General features: G+C 36.6%; 4 protein-coding genes across 8 annotated transcripts; 2 read left to right on the top strand and 2 right to left on the bottom strand.

Annotated features, from left to right (window-relative positions):
- Positions 1-2689: 2689 nt before the first annotated feature.
- On the bottom strand, positions 2690-3657 carry LOC113048109 (V-type proton ATPase subunit F-like). Its single transcript, XM_026209651.1, has 2 exons — positions 3413-3657; positions 2690-3108 (listed from the first exon to the last, which is right to left on the bottom strand). Exons 1-2 carry the CDS (start codon positions 3568-3570, stop codon positions 2907-2909), a joined length of 360 nt encoding a protein of 119 aa, XP_026065436.1. The 5' UTR covers positions 3571-3657; the 3' UTR covers positions 2690-2906.
- Positions 3658-3755: 98 nt separating this feature from the next.
- On the top strand, positions 3756-5767 carry LOC113048110 (ragulator complex protein LAMTOR4-like). The gene is made up of 4 exons (XM_026209652.1): positions 3756-3910; positions 4100-4180; positions 4409-4526; positions 4945-5767. The coding sequence occupies exons 1-4, from the start codon at positions 3908-3910 to the stop codon at positions 5040-5042; spliced, it is 300 nt and encodes a 99-aa protein (XP_026065437.1). The 5' UTR covers positions 3756-3907; the 3' UTR covers positions 5043-5767.
- A 2050-nt stretch (positions 5768-7817) lies between these two features.
- gcc1 (GRIP and coiled-coil domain containing 1) lies at positions 7818-13015 on the top strand. Of its 3 annotated transcripts, none has more exons than XM_026209646.1 (3): positions 7818-7934; positions 9527-10675; positions 10868-13015. In XM_026209646.1, exons 2-3 carry the CDS (start codon positions 9575-9577, stop codon positions 12170-12172), a joined length of 2406 nt encoding a protein of 801 aa, XP_026065431.1. In that variant the 5' UTR covers positions 7818-7934; positions 9527-9574; the 3' UTR covers positions 12173-13015. The 3 variants fall into 3 exon arrangements, with proteins under 3 accessions (XP_026065431.1, XP_026065432.1, XP_026065430.1); XM_026209647.1 differs by lacking the exon at positions 7818-7934 and adding an exon at positions 8189-8206; XM_026209645.1 differs by lacking the exon at positions 7818-7934 and having other exon boundaries at positions 9131-10675.
- Positions 13016-13423: 408 nt separating this feature from the next.
- On the bottom strand, positions 13424-21936 carry dennd6b (DENN/MADD domain containing 6B). Of its 3 annotated transcripts, none has more exons than XM_026209650.1 (21): positions 21670-21936; positions 21435-21473; positions 21247-21289; positions 21035-21147; positions 20852-20932; positions 20590-20695; positions 20047-20126; positions 19815-19877; positions 19061-19116; positions 18835-18957; positions 18554-18649; positions 17998-18092; positions 17862-17927; positions 17692-17756; positions 17484-17573; positions 17314-17367; positions 17092-17195; positions 16819-16921; positions 15137-15173; positions 14984-15058; positions 13424-14876 (listed from the first exon to the last, which is right to left on the bottom strand). In XM_026209650.1, the coding sequence occupies exons 1-20, from the start codon at positions 21820-21822 to the stop codon at positions 15012-15014; spliced, it is 1614 nt and encodes a 537-aa protein (XP_026065435.1). In that variant the 5' UTR covers positions 21823-21936; the 3' UTR covers positions 13424-14876; positions 14984-15011. The 3 variants fall into 3 exon arrangements, with proteins under 3 accessions (XP_026065435.1, XP_026065433.1, XP_026065434.1); XM_026209648.1 differs by having other exon boundaries at positions 15137-15229; positions 21670-21935; XM_026209649.1 differs by lacking the exon at positions 15137-15173 and having other exon boundaries at positions 21670-21934.
- Between the last annotated feature and the right edge of the window lie 495 nt (positions 21937-22431).

Genomic DNA, 22431 nt, shown 5'->3' with positions numbered 1-22431 from the left:
AAAGGCCATTTGCTGCGATACAAATAGTGAATCTGTTGTGTGTCAAAAAGGTGATGCAGAGAATGACACGTGAATAAAGAGACAGGAAGTTATTTGTTCTACTTTATGGTGACATTTCACTAGTGATTTAAAACGATTAAGGAAAGCTGTCATGAATGACTCCATTTTCGTTTGGCATTTTAGATGAGTGTGTCTAACAGCCGAAAACACAATTTAATTGTTATCAGCGTGATTATGAACAAAACAAGCATTCTTTGTGCATTTAGTCTTTATTTTATATGTCAGAAGGCCAGCATGCATTAATGAACTAATTAACAACTACAATGGAAATAATGATTCCATTATTTTAAATGCAAATGTTAACAACATCATTTTTAAATACAAGAAAAACACAGCACGTTACAGAATAAATAGAGTTTATATTTATATACAAGCTACCATTAAAAAGCTTGGACAAGTTTGCACATGCAAAAAAAAAAAAAAAAATATATATATATATATATATATATATATATATATATATATATATATATATAATATTGCATGCATTTAAAAAAATAATGATAAATGCATGACTTACAGAGAATGCCTTTTTTATCCTTATTTCGGAACTAGGAAAGGTCAAAACGATTGGTTTAAATGAGAGAACTGTTTTGGCATTCTGTAGGACACAAAATTTTCTATACCTTTTCGTCAGATCTTAATATACTCTGTGGAGTTCCTCTCTGTAACATTGGGAATAGTCTCCATGTGACATCCACCGCTGAAAAGAATACATAATAAGTATGGATTATGGTTTGGGAAAATTATTATTATTATTTTTTGTGGAAGAAATACATGTTAACTTATAGGTATGCATGAAAATAACTTGCTTTGTGCTATTAATGGTGGAAAAATCAAGAGTGTAGCTGAGTATCAGAGAGCTGAGAGTCAGACAAGACACATGCTGTTCATCACCAGCACTGACTTTCTGAACAGAGTGAATGTGAATGAAGCAGATCAGAGCTGAATTAAGCTTATATATAATTCCCTGATCATTTCAAAAGCTCTTTAATCTTTCTGGGTTCTGAGTTGTGTGTGATTCCCACAAGCCGGAGTAGATTTTGTCCTTGAATGAGACGGGGACAGAGAAGAGTGATGTGACTTTATCGCTGAGAGTAAGAAACCACAGAATGATGAATTACTTCCTGTCATCTTAAGGTCTTTGCACACCGAATCCGAAATTTTTGCATGTGTTTTTTTTTTTTTTTTTTGTATTCATCATCCTTTCCTATCAAAATGCATGCTATGGATGCAAAAACACAGAAAATTGAACCTGATCTGAAATTTTTTTTTATTTTATTTTTTATGATGGACAAAAGTTTTGGAGGCAGTGTGTAAACATGATTGACACAATGTGAGGTCGTATTTATTTTTTATGTGAAATTTCAGACTCGGTGTGCAAAGACCTTTAGACCTTTACAGTAAACTTTAATGTATATGTTTTAGGTTTCAGTTAGACTTTGATGTGTGTGACAACCAGTGTTGTGCTCGTTTATTCAAAAAATAATAATTTTTTACTCGTTACTAGTTACTTTTTTTTTTAAGTAACATTATTACTTTACTTATAACTTTCTGGCAACAGTAATTAGTTAAATTGCTAGTAACATTACTTTCCTACATGCCCCAGAGAAGTTGTAATTGTGTATCATTCTTCCCCATAAAATTCTTCTATATTTCTGCCTCATTATTTGGCCAAAATCTACATTGAATCGCAGTCAGAAGTTATTACAAACACTCAGTAGTGATTGATAGCGACATTTAAGTAAACGTGTTGTATTAAAGAAGTGCTCATTAACACAGATTTAGACAGATTTGTGAACAATATTTGAGAGAAATAGGCCTTTTGTGCACATAGAAAAAGTCTTCGATCTTTGAGTTCAGCTCATAAAAAATGGGGGCAAAAACAAAGTGATAATTTGATTTTCAGGAACTGGCACCAAAGAACTCCATTTCTCATTTCTTATGATTATTAACATCATGTGGTTTTAGATTTGCTTTTTTTTTTTTTATTGTATACTAATATATTGTTAAGAATATACCAATATATTACTAATATAATACTAAAATAATACACATTTATTACTATTGTTTTTAAACATCAGACATTCATCACACAAAATCAAAAAAAGTGTCAGACTCCATTACTTTTAATAAATTGCAAGTCACAGATCTGAAGACATAATTTAACATTTTAATAACATCTCACCATGCAAAGTTCTTTGCAGTGCTCAAAGTGTCAGCCAATAAAAATTTAAAAGAAAGATTTCAGAGATCCAAAGATGTCCAGTTAGCATTTTAAGTTATTTGAGACTGATTTAAATTGGGTCACTAAGTGAACGGTGGTTTTGCAGTCCAATGTTATGATATTACCTTTCAAATGAATATATATGATATTACCTTTCAAATGAAAGAACTTAAAGGTATAAAAAGTATTTATAATAAATTTTAACTTAAACTCTTGTGGTATATAATGTATTTTACACAATGGGTAAAATAGCACACATTTTTGTCATATATATATATATATATATATATATATATATATATATATGTTCAATTCCCTGGGAACACATGATATGTAAAAATTGATAGCCTGAATTCACTGTAAGTCGCTTTGGATAAAAGCGTCTGCTAAATGCATAAATGTAAATGTTATATATATTAGGAGCACTAACAAAAATGTCCTCTTCTTCAATCTTGGGAATGGCAAAATACACATCACAGAACATCACATTAACAACACATCATTATTTAATCTTTGTAATAAGGGTTCCAGCTTCAGCAGTATGGATGAGATCAAGAAGTAAAACTTGTTTCTTCTCACGTCTGCCCAGGTCAGACGATGCCCCCACGGGGGTATTGGCTTATCGGAAGTCTTCTGCTGAAAACATGCCCTTGGCCCGCCGCAGGATGGAGTCTTTGGAGGCGTCATACGGATGCTCTTTTGAAGGAATCTCCAGGACGGCCGGGATCGACTCCATGTGGGCATCTATAGCGTGACGAATCATCTCTGCGATGAACTGGTTGATGAGGATGATGCCAATGTCACTGCGAGCCAGGAAACTCCTGGAAATAGATATAACTGATGTTAAAAATCAAGTTAAAAATGACCTGTGTATTATAAAATTATGCAGACTACTATTCTCAGTCAAAATTGTATTATTTTAAAACTATACATAGACAGACAGATAGATACTGTGTGTTTGTGTGATTAACCTTATAACAATGATAAAACGTATTATAATAGGCAAAATATCTACAATATACATATATGATTGCACCATTTTTTATTTTATTTTATTTTTATGGCTGTTATATGAATTGTAATAGGTATGATCTTAAATCATTCAGTCATCAAATCCAGTCCTACTTGAAGGTCTCCTCTATCTCTGCGATGCTAGTTTCCTTTTCCACCACCAATAAATTGGGTTTTCGGTTTTTGTTCAGCTCTCCGACCCCTCCGAGGAGGAATCCGGTACACGTGTCTTCATCCCCTATAACGGCGATCAGTTTCCCCCGTCCAGACATTTTGTCTTTTTGCTTATATTCGTTGAAATAACAAACGGAACGGGTGAAATGTTTCTTTTTCCGGTGCTGCTTGTGTTATTGCGCTAATCTGATGCCTAAGTTAAATGAGAATGATTAATTCTGTAATCATTTCGCGGATATATCACCTGTTGTACATTCCCGGGCATTAAAAAAAAAAAATAAATAAAAATAATAAAAATAAAATTGCTGTCAAATTTACAGAGAAAGCCAGCTCCCTTCTGATGCGACGTTGTAAACACGCGACGCCTGCTTGTCAGTCACGTGAGGCGGGGTGTGCAGGAACACAACAGTGTGAATTCATCTGCACTGCCTAAAAATGGTAAATCCAAGGTTTACTATGGGAGTATTTGTCCAGCTTAATATGTCTTTTTGATGTTGTGTGCGCATGCGTACGGAAAACAGAAAAAGTGATAGAGATTGTAAAAGATGTGATAAAATGAGGAGAACCCATTAGCCAGACGAGCTCTGCTGATGTTTATTTCCTGTATTATCTTGTGTTGAATTGCAGACCACCGCTCTGACCCAAGGTTTAGAGAGAATACCCGACCAGACCGGCTATTTGGTTATCAGTGAGGAAGGTGTACTGGCGGTAAGTCATTTTAAAACCAAATGTGCAGTAAAGTTCATCACCTTACATTTTGCAACCACCTGACATGATGAAATGTCTTGGGAAAAAAAATTCCAGTAGAATTTTCCAAACAAACAGCTCATTTTAATGGAATACATAATTTATATTAAATAAAAATACAGATGTTTGTGTATATGGAGAAAGATAGATGTATAGATTGATTGATGGATAGATCTTGTCCTGTTACAGTCCGCAGGAGAGCTGGAGAATGACGAGCACACGGCAGGAGTGATCATGCAGATGGTCAGAACAGCTTGCCGTTTCAGATTGCATGGGACAGCTGAGCCCCCTTTCAAACGCATGTCAGGTAAGAAACATGCATATTTTCACATGGACCTCTATATCCCGCACAGGTGAATCTCTTGAAGCCTGACAGTAATGTGTTTGTCTATAATTTCTAATTTTGGATTTTTTTTTTCCATGATACAATTTCCCCTTATCTGTCATTACTGCAATGTGTGTTTGTATATGTGTGTATATATATATATATATATATATATATATATATATATATATATATATATATATATATATATATATATAAAATAAACGTATTTATAACACAAATATGCTTGCTTAATTGTAATTTAAACAATTGTGTCCTGTTTTCGATATTACAGCACAATCTATGTAAATTTGTCACTTAGTAAATATCCTGATGCCCTTATATATATAATATAAAATATATTATATAATTTATTTTTATTTTTAATTTTTTTTCACAGTGATGTTTGAAGACTACGTTTATGCTGTGACCATCTCCGGACAGAAGGTTTTTGTAGTCAAAAGACAGAACAACCAGCGGGAACCTGTTATTGTGTAGTAAAGAGGAAAATATGGACTGATCTTACTTATTATTACAAGCTCAAAATGCTGCCCTCACATTGAAATGACCCGGCCATTACCACCATCTGATGTTTAGCACAATCACACTCAATTTCTTTTGTAAAAGATTTAATTACACAAATTTGAGGGTGGTGTCAGGTATATTTGTCCTGAGCCAGAGTAACTGAATGGGTTTTTCTTGTACAATTACAATGTTACAGACTGGTTAAGGGGTTCATCTGATGTCTTTTCATGAAAGAGTAAATTCTGTCAATATTTTAGCTCCCGTTTATGCTTGAGTGGTCACATTTACGGTGTTACTGGAGATATACTATATGCGTAAATACATTTAACCAGTACAATCCATTAACCTATGGTTTCCCGATATAAATACAGGACCTTACGGACCTGCTTATCGCATCATATTTTTATGCAGGAATCATAACAGACTGGAATCATGTATACAAACATGCATTAGCCACGGAAGCAGTTTGTCTTTGACAGTTTTACACTGGGTGTTATCATTTCATTAGAAGTTTCAGATTCCAGTGTGAGACTTTGTAGTGAGGTGAATTTATTTTCCCTTGGATCTGTGAAAGCTTAAGTGCACTGAATCCTTTTTACGCTCTATTTACAAATGTGTTCAATTAACATGCTTGAAATCACAACTTTGAATTATTGCATTAACTGTAATATATTAAATAAAGTACTATGCATATTTTACTTTCTTTTTTTTTTCTTTCTTCCTTTTTTTGGGGGGGGGGGGTGGATAGTTGTAGAAAGTAAAGTATTGAATTATTTGTGGTTGAAACAATGAATGCTGAATAAGTTTAATATTATACTATAACCTTTATTTCAGAGCTTAAAATGTTTGTCATGCTTTTACCATTCATAAAGCTTATACTGAATACTTAAAGTAAAATATAAATACATAAACAAATACATTTAAATGATTCCACTAATGAACATAATGTAGAACGAGAATAGTATTTTCTAATTTATTACGAATTGACAAAAAGTGCTTTCATCTGACATAATCTTCACTGAATTATAACCGTTATTAAAATTTAATAGTCTTTCATAAACTATAAGGAAACTTGTTTTCCTATTACATAGTCAGGAATGAAATGCTTTATGAAAGTACGTTTTGGAAATCACTCATCATTCCAGAAGTCCTTTATGCTTTTATCCCTGTCTTCCACTAAAATAGTACAATATTTGCCTTAATATTTCATCTCTGTTTTATAGCAATACACACTTGTACTATACAAAGTCAAATGACTAATAAGATAAGAAAGGGTGACAAAGAAAGGGTAAAAAGAGAAGGAAATACAGAAAAGTGCTTTAGAAAAGGAACTGATGACAAAGTCCCTAAATGTGTTGAAACAAACAAAGAACATTTCAAGATTTACTGAACTGTATCCTAAATGTTATTTATTTGCATCTTTGTTCTTAATAGTTAGACAGTTTTCATATTCTTTAGATAAGCAGTCTAGTCCCACATTGAGATCTGTTCCTTGGGTGGCACATGTGGCCTGAACATAACACTGACAAAAAGGGGAAATGAAGCAATTCCTCAACATATGTAAAAGCAAAAGAGTAATGAAAGAAGATGTACTACTGTTAAGACACTTAGTAAACATTGCATTAAACTCACACTGTCTGTCTTTCCAGATTTTGGTCAATACTAGCAGCGCTGCAAATCTCAGTTCAACCTCCTGTGGCTGAATAAAAACAGAGCGAGATGCTTTTAGAAACAGTGCCACAGTGCACAGTTTACTAAAGAATTATGTGATGTTATAGCACAAATCACTCATAAGGTTTTGGAGAGTTTACATGGCCTGTGTCATGGTTTTTTAAGAGGACACAAGGCAGTGTAAGATGGTCCACAGAAAGATAGTGTTACAAAAAAAGAATTTAAAAAATGACAGAATGTGATAAAAAAAATTTGTACCGGAGAAATCATGTGATTATAATTCTTTCACATATTTTAAGAGTACTCCGATGGTGTAAAATATTCCAGAAATATGTTTACGCATGCTACGGTGTCAGTAGGAGGCAGTAGTGCACTTATAATTTTGCGAATCGCAGTTACACAACAAAGAAGAAGAACCTTAAGGTTATTGCAAAGTCCTTTATGGTTAAATTCCTCTAAAACTAAAACTAAAACAAAGAGACGTTTTTGTTACTTGAAATAAAATAAATATTATATAAAAACAAAATACACATAAATAAACCTATACTTCAGCCAGAAACATTTCTCACTGTCATTTAGTTAACTGAAATAAAAAGTAATGAAAAGAATAGACATTGAAATAAAACTGAGAAGAAATATACCTTTAGAATATTTTTGAATAATATTTTAACTAAAATTAAACTGAAAGCAGTTAATCTAAAAATAAAAAATAAACGTTTTAATTCTTAATTATTATTATATTTAATTTGTATTAAGATTTTGTCTTAAGGTTTAATAAACTGTTAGAATGTAAAAAGAAAAAAAGGGGGGGGGGTATTATTGTACATGGGCTTTACAGGTTAATACAGCCACACTGGAATATTAAATAGCATATAATGCTAATGCCAAAATATGCACATTTGTTATACATAACTTTGATTTTGAAAGCAATGAGACTTCTTAAAGTATCAATAGGTGGCGGTACTCACCGTTTAACCACAACAAGAAAAGTACTGAAAGGATTTTTTTCCATTTCTATACATATTTATTAAATGGATATTTTTATAGATAGCATTTTTTTTTAATGAAAAATCGAATATTTTACCATATAATATCGTTTTGTAATGCACTATTTTGTAAAACTTTACATTTTCACTCAAACGTCACTTCCCATCCAGGAAGCGACGGCTGCGAGTAAACAGGACACGTCTCCGGGTAATGCGATATTTCTTCCTTTAAATACGTTTATATGATCAGCAAATGAAATTAACCTTACATTCTAAGGAAAGAAATACAGGATTGCGTCGATTAATTGGTCTAAATTTCTTCCATTCCTCCTTGTTTATTCCCTTTCCCAAATGTTGATCTCAGTAAACAACTTCCAATATGGTAACGTTATATAGTCCAGCATTATACTGAGAAACATTACCCATAATCAGTGTTTGTATTCACAGATGGATCCAAAGATCCTGAATCAGGATATGCAGGTGCAGCTGTATAACGTTATATCCCAATGAGAGTTTTTTATATTAAGACAGGAGTAACCAATCATTTGTCAACATAATTATTGCCAGTATAATTGACCCTGCAGTGGATAGAGGACAAGAAAATAAATAACACTCTCATTACATATCATAGCTACTCATCACTTGAAAGTATATGATCTGACAGGTCATCGTTTAGGATGGATATCATAGTTGAGATATAACGTATGATGTACAATATGAAATCTACATGTTTCATTTGGGTTCATGCTCACGTTGGTGTGGAGGGACATTATAAGGTGGTTATTCTGGCTAAACAAACTCTAAAGAATAAAGCTAGTAGATCTACAAGTCCCATTGATAAAGCAGAAGCTAAAGGACTCATTAGAACATATTGACAATTATTAGTATGGCAGGTATATTGGGATAACAATAAAACAGGTAGACATTTATACAAAATTGAGTCATTGCTGGGAGGAGGGAGAGCACGAATCGAAAGGAAGGAAAAATCCTAACTCAGATTAGAATGGGTCATACTGGACTTAACAGTACATTATATAAAACTGAAAACGCCCAACTGGGGAATGCATTCACTGAAGCCAACTAGAAACAGTTGATCATGTAATACTTCATTGTAGGAAATAAGCCTACAACAATGGGAGACGTCATCTTATTCAGTCATTGAAAAGGTAAAACGCCTCGACTTTACTTTATCAGGTCTTTTATGGAAAATGGCAAGTAAGATATATGATGATATTATTAAATTTGAAGAAAGCAAATTAAACATAAAATAGTCTTTCTGTTTTTTCTTGTTGTTTAATTGTTTTTTTTTTTTTTTTTTTTTCATCCTATATACAAGCAAATATCCTGATCCCTTCTCCGGTCCAGTTGGTGGTGGTAATGCACCAATAAATTAAGTTGCCAAATGCTGCCAAAAAAAAAAAAAAACCAGCGAAGCAGAAGAAGTGCACATTCTTTTAACATGTTTTGCACAGGGCTTTTGTTCAAAATGTCACAATGTGGGATTTAATATAATGTATGTATTCTAACACCTTTACAATTTAGTAACTAGTTAAAGGCAACAATCAACAATAAGAGCAATAAATACAGTCAGTATTTTCTTAAAATACCAGACATGAGCTGTCTCAAAGACCAACAGCAAACAAAAAAGTTTAATGACAAATTATAAGTATTTTATTTTCATTTTATAACTGGTGCCTTCCATGGATAATTCTGAAGTGTGAAACAAACTTTATTCACAAAAGCATTTTGGGAGATGTTTAGGTTTGAAGCAAAACTCCGAATATCGTGTTTACTTTCTAGGTGGAAATCACATCAGAGAGTATGAAACCCGACTGACACTGGTACACCATGGAGAAGTTCGGTATGAGCTTTGGTGGAGGCCCGAGCAAGAAGGAACTGCTTGAAACCATCGAAGTGCAGAAGAAACAGCTTGTGAAGTATCAGACACGTTTTAAAGATGTTGTCAGAGCATACCAAAGCCTACTTAAGGAAAAAGAAGCGTTGGAAGCCAGCTTGAAAGTTCTGACCATTTCGCAAGAGGTCGATTTAAGCCAGCATGGTGATAACCTGTCGTTTGGTGGAGGTTCAGAAAACGCTGAACGACCTTTGCCCTCTGACCTTGGGGATGACCGATCTTCACTACACAGCGAAGACAGCCTGGATACAGCAGCCTCTGCTGAAACAGCCACTAGCGTCACCAGCAACAGTACTAAAGGAGACCAAATAGAAGAGGACCAAAGCTGTTCTGTAGATGGAGCCATCGCTGGGACTGTCGCAAACGCTTTGCCCCAGCAATCTGAGGAGGCGAGTGGGTCTGAAAGTGGTATCAGCTCCAGCAGCAGTGGATGCACAGAGATGCCGCAATCTGCAGCGGACACAGACCGCCGTGTCATCCAACTAAAGACGCAGCTGTCCACTCTGACCAGTTCCTTAGCCACCGTCGCTCAAGAAAAATCCAGAATGGAAGCTTCATTCCAGGCGGACAAGCGCAAGATGAAGCAGGAACTGGAGGAGCTACAGGCCAGGAGGGAGGAAGAGCAGAAGCAGCACCAGGTGGAGATTCAGAGCTTGCAGGAGCAGCTGGCGGAGAGCAAAGCCCGCGTCATCACCCAGCAGCACGAACGGGAGCAGGAGCAGGGCGATCATGCGCTCATGCTCCGAGAGCTCCAGAAACTCCTGCAGGAGGAGAGGGGACTGAGACAGGATGCCGAACTCAAACTGGAGGATTCGCGAGAGGCGTTGGCTGAAGCAATGCAGGCGGCAGATCGAGGGATAGATTATGAAACGCAGCTTAAAGAGATCACTCAGGAACGAGAGGAGCTGAGGAAGAGCCTAAAGGCTGCTGCAGCGGAGAAGAGCAAACCTGATCCACGCGTCGAGGAGCTCCAGCAAGAGATTGCAGAGCTCAAAGCTCACTTCAACCAGCAACTTCAGCAGGAAATTCGAAAGGTACATTTCAAAGAGGTCGTATCTTACAGTTTTGTATTGAAGTCCACGAAATCTGAGGTTTCCAGTATTTATTCATGCCACCCACTTGACTAAACAGGCACTTTTTCTACTTTGAATTGTAATATTGTAATTAATTAGGCTGGCTGACACCATCTAAACATTTATTCTAATTTCCTTTGTGAATCTTTGCAGGTGGCACAAGCAGATGAGCGTCTCCGAGAACAGGCACAAATGGAGGAAGCGCGAGTTGCCAGCCTTGAGGAGCGAGTGTCTGAGCTCTCTGATCTACTGGGTGCCTGCGAGAAGGCCAGGCAGAAGGACCAGCAAAACGCTCAGAGGCTGCGAGAACGCATCCTTCAACTCGACACTGAGAATAAAACCCTCGCCATCGCAGCAGTCAACCGATCAATGACCTCCGATTTCAGCATCGATGACACCAACTTGAGCGTGGACGTGTTGAAAGACAAACTCGAGAAGGTTAAGAAGTTACTCCTCCTTGCTGCGCAAAGATCTCAAGACCAGAGTCTGGACATAGAAAGGCTAATGGAAGGAGAAAAGGACCAGGAAGTCTCGGAGAGTGAGAAGGCTTCGGTGGTTCACTACCAGCAAGAGCTCCGGCAGCTTAGGGAGGAATATGAGCGTTACAAAATGAGGGCGCAGGGTGTTTTGAAAAACAAGAACACAAAAGATGGCAACCAGGCCAAAGAGTTAGAAGAGGCACGTGACCAGCTGGCCGAGCTCAAGGAGAAGTACATCAACCTTCGTATAATTTCCGACGAAGCGGAAGTCAAGCACAAACGGGACCTGGAGGAGCGGCAACAAGCGCTTGTAGCGCTTCAGCAGACCCACAAACAGGAAGCGGAGAGGCTGGAGGCTCAACACAGGGAGAACTTCTTGCGGCTTGAGGAAGAGTTGCACAAACAAAGAGATCGCACCATGGCTCTTCTTGCGGAAAAAGACCTTGAGCTGGAGCGACTCCGGGCGGCCACAGCGATCGGCTTTGGAAGGCAAGCTACAAATAACAGTACAGCGATAGAAGGAGGTGACCAAGAGGAAGCTGATCCAGAACAAGAAGAAAGCGAAATTATTGCTCAAGCTCTAAAACTAGCTGGGCCCAACGAGCCAACTTTATTGTTGTATGCCGAACAGCTGGCACGCAAGGAGGTGGATGTGGCCGCCTTGCGCAAACAAAAGCATCGTCTAGAAGAAGACTTGCATCAGCTTCAAGGAAAGCTGATCGCTAATGGTGAAAGGCATGAAGAAGAGGTCGCTGAGCTACGGTGCCAGTTGGACAAGCGTATCCGGGACCAGGGGAGAGATGGGGCCAACCTTGAGTATCTCAAGAACGTCATTTATAGGTTTCTCACGCTCCATGACACCAGAGGGCGCCAGCAAACACTCACGGCCATTTTGACAATTTTGCACTTTAGTCCTCAAGAGAAACAAGCCGTGCTAAAGCAGCAACACCACAGTTGGTGGACGACAGGGATGAGATGATGCAAACGACTTTAGAAGAGAGACTTATGTGTGGACTTGTGTACGGTTCTGATGCGCTGAGATAAATATTCATTTATTTTTATTGACCACTTTTTTTTTGTGTGGAGTGTGAGAAGGTACCAAATAACAGGAGCAACAATGTGAATATGTTTCTGATAATGACATGTACTCCAACTATTGCATGACAGGATACTACACACAGTCTATGAATGGTTTGAATCCAGAATTGGATCATGTAACACAGTTAAACAGTCATCCGGAACTTTCCTCCTATGTGTGCAACGTAATTAGATCTTGACACTATTGTCATTGATTTTGTATAATAACTGGAGACGTAATGTAACACTATTTGGTTAATTTGAAAGGTTAACATCTACAGAAGGGCTTATGCCAAAGAAAATGTTCTTAAAAAGCTCTAGCAGGCTTTTACGAGAGAATCTAGCAGGCAACAGCACTCCATGTATATATTTTAACACACAAAGCTAATTCCAAGGTTCTTATCGGGAATATGTATTATTAATTAAAAAAAAAAATACATGTAAAAATCCAACAGTTGCTTTGACTTTTTTAAACCTATATTAGTTTAGAATTTTATCTTAAGCATGATGTGAGCTACTTTAACATCGTAAAGATCTTTTTTGTTGTTTCCTGACAGTCTAGGGCATTTGATGACTACACTGATATCCCTTTATATAAGCTATACATACATTATGATTTTTTTAGAAAACTAATTACAGATAACTTTTACACTTATCTTGGTTTGTTTTACATATTTTATCAGTCAGGTAAATGCGTGTTTTCAATTTTGCCCAAAACAATAAACTATTTTGGAATAATCGTGTCAAAAACTAGTAAGTGCTCAGTTGATTATTATTATTATATATTTGAAAACTACAGTATATTGAGAAATCTGCAATGTGTGTTCTTGCTTTTACATTCATAGGCACATATTGCATCATTTAAAAAAGTAGCCGAATATGAAATACAATTCTACTCTTAATATTTCTGAGTATTATGAGATTTACATTCATCTAGTATTTTAAGCATTGGTCTTGGAGTTTCCCAGCTTCACATTTTGTATGTAAGTTATGAACACTACTAATAATAGATGAGTCGAATAAGGTGCATCACATCCCGAAGTCTCCCAAAATGTGAAATGTTGAGGGGTTTCTGAAGGTCTACGACTGAGAAACACATTTGAATTAGCATATAGCTGAAATATAATTAACATCCAAACACTTCCTGCTGGTCTGTTCAAACATGTACTTTAATAAAAACAATCCCGACCATAAAAACATAATCTGGCTCTTTCAAACATATTATAATACTGCAGAAGTGGCATAATTTAAAATGAATCTTTGAACAGTTTTCAATGAATGGAATGAAAAATGATCAAACACAAAAATCACAGAATAAGCATCTACACACACTACTACTGAAAAAGTCAAAATATGACTAAAATGTTCAGCATGAGGTTCAAAACGGTGAATAAAGAGTGCCACAGCACTACTAAAGAGAACAACCAACATTTCCTTTTCAAATAAGGCCCAGGTTGTATCAAAAAATTAACATTCATGACTGGCAAACACTTTATATACAGACGGAGTACCTTATACATGATTGTATTGCGTATTAATGGCACTGAATTTGAAATTCTCCAATCCAAAAACTCTTTATGAATCATTTAACTCTCTTGTGTGGCTAAGTTCACTGTCACTGCTCAGTCATTCATAAATCCCATTAAAATCTGTCTAGTGTTAGATAAATCTTAATCCAGAGTTTGTTAATCCGGAGTCTGTTAATCCAGCCCTCAATAAAACCTAATCTAAAAGGTCAAAAAATGACCTGGATAGTCAGCTTCTAATATAAAAATTATATAAACTGGCCAAACGATACAGTAGAGGTGTACCAATGCAAAGGTAAAAGATCAGGTAAGGTATAAAATAAATAAATAAATAATAGCCAAAAGTGCCTCAGTATCTTTTATGGGTCAGGTATGCCAATGTGCTTCAAAATGTCCCTAAATAATAACCAAAAACATCACTGGAATAAAAGCATTGATATTTAATAAATAATCATCATAAATGAACGTCATCCATATTTATGAACTTCACTGCATGTGACAAATACATGCTGCATTTTCCAATTAAAAGTCAGTTTGTTAATCCTTTTATTAATCTATTTCACTACATGTTGATTTATAAAATAAATGTCATGCAGTGCTAACGGACTGCAGGCTATAAATACTTGTTCAAATGCATGTTAAAATGTAATTTAGCAGACATTTAAAATCCGGTGTAAAGTCTAGCTGAGGAATTCAAAATTATTTTAATCCGAGTATCAGTGTTTTCTGTGTTCTTCATGTGTCATCTAGGACCTCATATAGCAGCAGTATCTGTGGTTTCTCTCCTGTACTGTACATCCAAAATGAAAGGCCTCTCAGGTAGTGTATGGGTTTACCAGAAGAAGAAATGTGGGTTGATACCTGTGTGGGTGTTAGACAGCTGGTATATTCTAGACAGACATTCTATGTATGTATCAGTGGAACTGCTGGTCAGAGTTGTTCACGTGGGTCTAATCGTCATTGTCTTTGTAATAATGTCTGTAGATCCTCTGGCAAGGAGCTGATGATAGTCTGGATGGACTGCTCTAATCTCTCCAGAAGTTCTTCTTTCACCGGAAGCTGGTGTTTTCGAGCTCTCATCTGGGTAGGACGAACAGAACAAGAGACGGAAGGCTAATGTTTTATAGCAAAACACAAATAATTCACTTTTATCCCCATCATATTCAAAAAGCGACTGTTTTCCTCACCAGTTTCTCTCGAAGCTTCAGGATGAGGTCAACAATCTCTACCTCCGATTTGTCGTTGTTCCACGTCAGCAGATCCTGAATTAAATGAAAACAAACATTAAAAGATCCATTAAAGAGTAATTTATGAATTAAAATGAGTTATTATTTACTCACCCTCATGCTGTTCTGAACATGAAGGGTTTCTTTTCTTCTGTGGAGCACAAAAGAAGGATTTCGGTCGCGCTTTTCCATGCAACTTAAAACGGACTGAAAATTTAAGTCGTTATTTAATACAAATCTTCACATCCTGTTCTCTTTGGTTTCTTAAAGTTCATTAGAGACATTTGAGACATGAGCCAATCGTTCCTTTTAATAATCAGTTGATACAGAGTCACAAAACCCGAATGATTTGTTCACGAAATGATTCAATGATCTAGTCGCAATAGTTGACAGCAGACTGGAGGAGAAGATTCTGTGTATAACAACTTAAATTTCAGTCTGTTCCTCACTTTGCGATGATACAGTAAAAAAAAAAAAAACGCACAGGGTTGGCCACTCCACTCACAACTGCTGCTTTGGTGTTTTTTTTTTTTTTTTTTTATGTAATATCGTAGTTATGTCGTCAGTTTAACCAGGAAATCGCCAAAAAGGCAATTAAAGCTGCCTTGAAACTATACCTATAAGTATTTGTTATATATGAGTCATGTTTAAGAACATGTCTCTGAAATGCGGCGGTTTTCAAAACTGTCCTGGAGCAGCAGCATTGCCTCCCTCATCTAACACCTGATTCAACTCATTAGTAGAGACTTCAAGACCTGAAGTGAGTTAGAAAAGGTAAAGAGTTGGGAGAAAATGCGATGCTTGTCAGATCTGCATCATGTTCAGCTCTTAAAGTGATAACAGTTAATTTAAAATAAAATGTCTTTTAATCAAAAAAAAATATCAATATCTTTTGTAGCTTAAACGACTCATCCATATTTAATTTAGAATTAAGTGTTTGATAACTTTAGTTGATTTCTGTATGTTTCCTACTTGCTGAAGGGCACATGTAGCTAAATATGATATTTATTTTAATGGGTTTATGTGAAGATCGTTTTAAGTTTACTTAAATTAGAAGTTAATTTTTTAAAGGCTAATACATTTTAAAATCAGAAGCTCTCAATTATACTATTATAGTTAATGGTTAAATATTATGGGGTGGAAAAATTCATGGAGACATCATTAGTATTGCTATCATTCATACGCACCTTCAGTCAAAAAAAAAAAAAAAAAAAAAAAAAAAAGATGCCATTAAACAAATATTTAAAAATATATATTGTCTGTTGCTTCTACATTAATTTTAAGACTGTATGCAAAAATACTGTAATGTAAAAGTATATTTTAAAAACTTTTTAAATAAAATTATAAATTTATATAGTCATTTCTCGTCAATTTAATGCATGCTTGCTAAAAACCATTAATTTCTTTCAAGAAAAATAAAACTATGACATTAAACCTTCGTAAGGTAGTGTTAGTTATACAGACTGTTATTATGCTTTTATGATGCTTTGCTTTTTATGATGCTTTTGCATCCTTTTAGAAGCTTTAAAGCCTTTGTTGTTGTACATTTAGTGGAACTGCATGGAAAAGAGCGACCAGTTCAATTCCTCAGAATTCCTCTTTTTGTGTTAAACAGAAGAAAAAGTCACACAGGCTTGGAACGACTTGAGGGTGTCTCATTTTTGGGTGAACAAATCTTTTAAACCTTCTTTTATTTGCACAAAAATTCTGAACTGATGATGATAATAATAATAATAATAATAATACAATTTAAGAAGTAAAACAGAGCCTGAATCCAGCTCCAATATCATACTCACAGCTGCACAGATGGCCTCCAAATGGAGACATTCCACTTTCTGACTCATCTCTCTGTGCCTGAGCCGATACCAGCCATCAAAGTTTGGTGAACGGAAGAAACGCCTGAAATGGCATATAAACATTTACTGTATGATAAGAACAATTAGCAGGAAGTTTCAGTCTTTAGTTCCCGAATGCCTGCCCTGGGCTGCATTTCTCATCAAAGAAGCATGTGCCTAGGTAGATTGTACAGATTATTGATGATTTCAGGAAGCACAACTCTGGCATGTTACCTGTACAGGCCTGTCCAATCTCCTTTCAGTGTTAGCTGCGGCCCTGCTTGCTCCAGGGTCTTCATGAACTCATCCTGACTGAAGGACCGGATCTGAGGTGGGGTCTGAGAAATACATACACAACTGTTTCATTGAACCTTGAATCCCAAGACATCCCCAACATAATCAATCCCTCATACACGTCTTCTTAATCTGATCCACTGTACATCATCTTGAACCAACCTTCCATGGAGACACCGATCTCTGTGGCGGCATTAGGCTTTCCAAATACCGCTCCTAAAGAAAAGAATGGGTGTGACGCTCAAAACTGCTTAGCGAATTAAAATGAAACAGTTAAGCTGTAATTAAGCTCTGAACAAAAGGTGCAAAAACATTTTTAGACTTGTTTTTACCAGCGGAAGAATGAAACTCTCGGTTTGCTCCATCAGATGCCGCCTCAAAAAGGCACTCAGCACTTCAGATGGCCTTTTCTTCTGGATACCCTTAAAGTAAAGAATGAAAAACAAAAGCAAGGAGATCAACATAATTTTACTTTAATTTTAATTTAAATTTTAATTTTAAATTAAATGACACTTTAAAGAGTGAAGATTTGCAGCCTACCTTTAAGAGTCGCTTAATGAAGGCTTTGTCTTTGTGTAGGAAGGTCTTGTATGCTGTGTATATACCTTTATGGCGTATGAGAAAAACAATAGTCATAAAAAATGATATATATATGAGTGAGTGTGTGTGTACATGCCTTCACGTTTTAGCACATAAGATTACATGCATACCTGTTTTTGTGTCCAGTGTTTTTAACTTTGCCAGTTTCTTGACCTTCACCTGCTTTGGTAAATCACCTGCAGGAAAGCGGAGTTAAAACCTCTGACTGTCAGAAAAGCCTTGTTGCTAAAATGAAGCATTATTTACCAGACATCTTCAGGTCTCCGAGGCGAATAATGTGTGGCCAGCACTGAAAGGTCTTTATAAAGAATGGATTCGTGACACCAAGAATCACATTAGGCCTGAAAAGCAGAAAATAGACTAAAAGAGTCATATCCTGCGCCACAAATGTTGTTTTCTACATTGCTATTTAAGTAGTTCACATGAAGTCAAGGTTTCCCCCAAAAATGAAAAAGGTGAATTTTTGAAGAATATCCTGGCTGCTGTTTTATCAGAGACTTTATCAACTACTTAAAGCACCATAAAAGTCTTATAAAACTGGTCTATACTTTAATGTGTGTTATATTTTAAGCTTCCAAGTCATGATAGCTTTGCCGGAAGGAACAGGATGATGCCCTTTTTGTTATTTTGCACCTTGACTGTTCCAGTCCCCACTCACTTGGTAAAGAATGGGTTCAATCATTCGTTAAACATTATCTTTTGTGAAAGAAATTCACACGTTTTGAAAGACATGGTGGTGAATAATCGATGACAGTATTTTAATTTTGGGGTGAACTGAGGTGGTGTGTATGTTTTTGCTTACGGAGCCTGAGTCCTGGTTGTGTACTCCTTGAATTCACTGTCATGAATGGTGAAGTAAGGTCTGTAATCACCAAAGTAGCGCAGTGGGGCGATAGCGCTAAACAGTGAACATAAAACAAACATAAAATATACACAATGCCCTAACAACGTGTTTTTTATTCTTTTTAATTAGCATCTAATAGAAACAGACCAATAGGAACCCTATCTGCTGTCATTGTCACTATTATAAGTTCCTAATAATAACAACTTTTGTTTATGTGTTTCTGGACGCAATGGCCATACCTGACTAGGGCCAGCACAGTCTCCGAGGAGACGGTCGGAGAGGGTGCCATAACAACCACTGGCTCTCCTAACAACATGAGCTCCCAGAGCATCTGCATGTGAATCAGGACTGACTGGAAACATCTGATTACATGAAGGTCAGTTAGGGCAGCCGTTAGTGACGGCTGTAAAATTACCAGATGGTCTAGTGATTACGGATAACATGTGCGACCAGTGTAATACTCACTTAAAAAGATCCAACTCGTGAACTGATGGAAGAACCGTGGGGGCAGGGAGCAGATTCTGCAAAGATTAAACCACATATCAATCAGAAGTTGAAATAAAAGCATGTGTTTATGACTGCCATTGTATTACCGTATTTTTCGGACTATAAGTCGCACCTGAGTATAAGTAGCATTAGTCCAAAAATACATCATAATGAGGAAAAAAACATATAAGTCGCACTGGACTATAAGTTGAATTAATTTAGAACCAAGAATCAAGAGAAAACATTACCGTCTACAGCCATGAGAGGGCGCTCTATGATTTCAGTGTAGACTACAGGAGCAGTGAGCAGCATAGAGCGCCCTCTCGCGGCTGTATACAGTAATGTTTTCTCTTGGTTAATTTCTCCTTGTTCATTTCTCTTGGTTCATGTCAAATTAATTTTGATAAATAAGTCGCACCTGACTATAAGTCGCAGGACCAGCCAAACTATGAAAAAAAAGTGCGACTTATAGTCCGGAAAATATGGTACGTCCTCCATTCTACTCTAGAGGATTTATGGGAAGAGTAACAAATTGGGGGCTCGTCCGGGATCAGACGAGATCGAAGGCTCAGGATGGTACAGGATGGCCATACCAACCAGAGCGAAATCTATCTCGGACGAAGGAGAGACCGAGAAGAGCACAGCACACAACACAAGGTGCAAGTCTAACATTTATAACTATTTGTAATCACAGTAAAATATAATATCATAATAAGATATGGTAGGCAGGCACCTCTGTTTGTGGTTGTTTTACCGGGCTTCCTCCTAGTGTTTCGACTTTTGGAGGAATTTGAACCTGCAAAGCCAAAATCAGCATTTGATAAACTGAACAAATGGCAGGTTAATAACATAATTAGAGAAGACATTAAAATTGGTAAGACATCAAAAAACAACAAATAACGTGAAAATGTATGAGAATGATCGAGAATCGTTCTGAAGAGTTTTTCCATCAGTAATATTCTCACCTGCATCACAACACCCATAACTGGTAAGTTGAGTGTCTGTCCTGGTACTGGCGCTGGCCACTGGTCAATCTCATTACAGACTGAAAGATATTGACCAATATGATTGAGGATTTGAGGTTTAAGACTTTAAGACTTTCTGTTTGATATTTTAAAGGGAGTACATGAATGCAGGCATGCAAATGTTTGTTTCCCTGGATGGCTTTCATGTGTATGTAAATCTTTACTGAATTACCTGGTTGATTCATGCACATACATATACACATATAAACACTACCATTCAAAAGTTTTTCCATAAGGGTAACGTTCTCATCTCTCATTTATTGGATCAGACATATTTTAAAATGTAATTTAGTCCTATGTTGCCGAAGCTGAATTATCAGTCTTCAGTGTCACATTGATCCTTCAGAAATCATTGTGTCTCAATAAATATTTGTTATTATTATCAATGTTGAAAAGGCTTGTGCGCTTTAATTTTTTTTTTCTTTTGTGGAAACATTAGATGTTGTTTTTTTGTTTTTTTTTATCAAGTCAAGCTGGTCTCACCTGTCTCCAGACAAGGTTCTTGCTTTTCAAAGTACTCAGGAGCAATGACCTGCAGCAGCGAATGGAAAAGGTTCCCAAACGGCAGTCTGGACACCACCACCAGAGACTAGGGATATAGCAATACAGCAGCAGTCATTTATTCCAGGATATTATTTGACCACAAGGACCCTGACTAAATACTTCCAATGTAAAGTCTAAATAGACTGCAACAGCTCATAGTGAGAAACAACAACAAACGTGTATCTTCAGTTCACTTACATACCTTCTGAAAGTAACCCCTTTTCACAGACGCATCTTTCACTTGTCTGAAATACACATACCCATGGAAATGTGCTTGCTCCTTCTGAAAGACAGCATGGTTATTTACAGCAAGACTTTTTAGGTCCAAAAGCAGGTCAATCAGCTGTGATCCTGTGAAATGTCTTAAGAAATGTCTGTTTCTGACCTGCAGGGTCACAGGTGCATCCCTGTTGTACGCATCCTCGTGTCCAAACCAAGAGCTACTGCGGCCCACCGACTGCCGCAGTCTGAAGCTGAACTGCGTGTCCCCGAGGCATCCTGGGATAGACATGCACTCATGTGATTGAGCTGTAATGCTCATGTTTCAGCTGTTTACCATGAAAGCACTGCTGAGATCAGCCTGTGCCAGCACATTACCTGAGTATGAGTCAGGAAACGATAAGTAGCAGATGCTTGTTTTCTAAAACACAGAGGGGAGTGAAGGCTTTTAGTATTTTTTAGAATGAAATTAGTGTTTTGATAATCGCTGTAGCACATTTTGCCTTATGTATTTATAACACTGCTACTGGAAAATAAATAAAATATTCATATCAAATTAGTCTTACCTCTTTCTCTGTGAGTTTGACATCATGGGGGTAAACGAGCTGATAACAACATAAAAAAAATGTTAGAGACACACAGTGATGCTGCTGTTGCTGTGCTGATATTACAATCAGGATGATTCACAGCATCCTTTTCCCCCCCACAGTCAGATTACGGCCCACTTGTAAAGCGTTAAGCGTGTCACAAACAAATAAGCAAACAGATGTTAGTGGAACATGCACATAATTATTTGTGTACCTCTATGGCTTGTCCGAGCTCGAGGTCGAAGGTAACGACGCACACGCATTCGAGCCAGGCTGAGAAGCGCGACCACGGCACCGGTGCATCTGCGTTTTTCGCCGCTGTCTTTGATGGCCCTTCCAGCGAATCGGAGCTGTCAAATGGGTCCATTGTGACCTAAAAATCCATTTGAGAACCGCTTGCTTTTGTGAATAGTGGCGTCCTCGAGCATCGTTTAAGAACCGTTGTGGATAAACAGCGCCCTCGTGCGGGGAGGAATCATTCAATCCTCTTGCATGCTATTGGCTCTCATGAGGAAATGTTACATAGGATGACGCAAAATAACTAATATATATATATATATATATATATATATATATATATATATATATATATATATATATATATATATATATATATATTGATTTCTATGAACCAATATTGCAATGCAGCATTCAACATTTTTAAGTTGTCCTCCCATTTATTAATGCTAATTCAACATACAAGAAGAAAGAAATAGCAATTATTCCTTTAATCGGTTGATACGCTATCAAGACATCAATTTCATTCGAAATTAAGACGTATAAGAGTGAAAATACATGAGGAATTGTCCTATTAAAGAAGATGGGGGAAAAGTAGAGGGTACGGAACTGATGATTAAAGAATATCAAACATGGCAAATATTCAAATAAAAGGCGAAGCCTCTCAGCATGTGTCAGTGGATATATAATGCTTGTGGTATGTGAACAATCTCCAGTTTTCATTCTTCTTATTATATGA

Source organism: Carassius auratus, chromosome 29, assembly GCF_003368295.1.
Source record: "Carassius auratus strain Wakin chromosome 29, ASM336829v1, whole genome shotgun sequence".
Lineage (NCBI taxonomy): Eukaryota > Metazoa > Chordata > Actinopteri > Cypriniformes > Cyprinidae > Carassius > Carassius auratus.
Note: the sequence above shows the minus strand (reverse complement) of the source record. Positions and strands in the feature narration are given on the sequence as shown.

Coding starts and splice junctions, on each gene's coding strand:
- LOC113048109 (XM_026209651.1), bottom strand. CDS start 3,570: ATGTCTGGACGGGGGAAACTGATCGCCGTTATAGGGGATGAAGACACG. Junction 3,109..3,412: donor GAGATAGAGGAGACCTTCAA/GTAGGACTGGAT, acceptor ATCTATTTCCAG/GAGTTTCCTGGCTCGCAGTG.
- LOC113048110 (XM_026209652.1), top strand. Junction 4,181..4,408: donor GTGAGGAAGGTGTACTGGCG/GTAAGTCATTTT, acceptor GTCCTGTTACAG/TCCGCAGGAGAGCTGGAGAA. Junction 4,527..4,944: donor CCCTTTCAAACGCATGTCAG/GTAAGAAACATG, acceptor TTTTTTTCACAG/TGATGTTTGAAGACTACGTT.
- gcc1 (XM_026209646.1), top strand. CDS start 9,575: ATGGAGAAGTTCGGTATGAGCTTTGGTGGAGGCCCGAGCAAGAAGGAA. Junction 10,676..10,867: donor TTCAGCAGGAAATTCGAAAG/GTACATTTCAAA, acceptor GAATCTTTGCAG/GTGGCACAAGCAGATGAGCG.
- dennd6b (XM_026209648.1), bottom strand. CDS start 21,822: ATGGACCCATTTGACAGCTCCGATTCGCTGGAAGGGCCATCAAAGACA. Junction 20,933..21,034: donor ATGCACCTGTGACCCTGCAG/GTCAGAAACAGA, acceptor GCTGTCTTTCAG/AAGGAGCAAGCACATTTCCA. Junction 18,650..18,834: donor ACTGTGCTGGCCCTAGTCAG/GTATGGCCATTG, acceptor TTCACTGTTTAG/CGCTATCGCCCCACTGCGCT.